The 1,044-nt window shown below is 50.7% G+C and overlaps 1 protein-coding gene across 1 annotated transcript in view; it reads left to right on the forward strand.

The window, feature by feature from the left end:
* The window catches only part of LOC122563885 (unconventional myosin-Ic-like), a 50,700-nt gene that overhangs the window by 42,627 nt on the left and 7,029 nt on the right, over positions 1–1,044 (forward strand). Inside the window, exon 31 of the mRNA XM_043718092.1 lies at positions 577–676. Coding sequence (XP_043574027.1) covers positions 577–676 — 100 coding nt within the window. The remainder of the gene's footprint in view (positions 1–576; positions 677–1,044) is intronic.

Here is a 1,044-nt window from a genome sequence, read left to right on the forward strand (position 1 = left end):
GTGCTGTCTCTGTCCTGCGAGTGTTTGATGGGGGACAGTGTAGAGGGAGCTTTACTCTGTATCTATCCCCATGGTGTTCCTATCCTGGGAGTGTTTGATGGGGGACAGTGTAGAGGGAGCTTTACTCTGTATCTAACCCTGTGCTGTCCCTGTCCTGGCAGTGTTTGATGGGGACGGTGTAGAGGCAGCTTTACTCTGTATCTATCCCCGTGCTGTCTCTGTCCTGCGAGTGTTTGATGGGGGACAGTGTAGAGGGAGCTTTACTCTGTATCTAACCCCGTGCTGTTCCTGTCCTGGGAGTGTTTGATGGGGGATGGGGCAGTGGATAGTTCACTGCAGCATTATGAAGTGGTTGGGTTCCATACGGTTTGGTCCGAAGGGCTGAGCAATGATACTGGGCAAAAGGTTGTTTGATTTTGTTGGACACCACTGTCTGGGAGAGATTGGATTATTGAGTGTTGGCTGGATCCAGACAGCTGCCAGTGTTAGTGGGCATCTTGCCCTGAGTTCCGGAATCCTCACAGTGAGCTGGCGAACACGTTTTGCCAAATGATGTGTTTTCACTTTTTTCCCCAGCATTAAGTTCACAATCAAGCATGGGAAAGAAGGGATCATTGATTTCACATCCGGATCGGAACTGATCATTTCAAAATCAAAGAATGGACACCTGTCTGTGGTAAGATTCACTTGGAAATGCTCAGGCACAGCTAATGTCCTTGTACTTTTTCACAGCGGTTACCTCCTCAACATGGGCAACTGATGTTTTGTCTCTGTGTGTGTGTGTGTGTCTGTGTCTGTGTGTGTGTCTGTGAGAGAGAGTGTGAGTCGTGTGTGTGTGCCTGTGAGAGCGAGGGTGAGGGTGTGTGTCGGTGAGGGGATGTGTATGTGTCTGTGAGAGAGAGGGTGAGGGGGTGTGTGTATATGTGTGTCTGTGAGAGAGGGTGTGGGTGTCTCTGTGAGAGAGAGGATGAGGGTGTGTGTGTCTCTGAGAGGGGGAGAGAGGGTGTGTGTGGGTCTGTGAGAGAGAGGGTGTGTGTGTGCGCG

Source organism: Chiloscyllium plagiosum, chromosome 28 (genome assembly GCF_004010195.1).
Source record: "Chiloscyllium plagiosum isolate BGI_BamShark_2017 chromosome 28, ASM401019v2, whole genome shotgun sequence".
In the NCBI taxonomy this organism is placed as follows: domain Eukaryota; kingdom Metazoa; phylum Chordata; class Chondrichthyes; order Orectolobiformes; family Hemiscylliidae; genus Chiloscyllium; species Chiloscyllium plagiosum.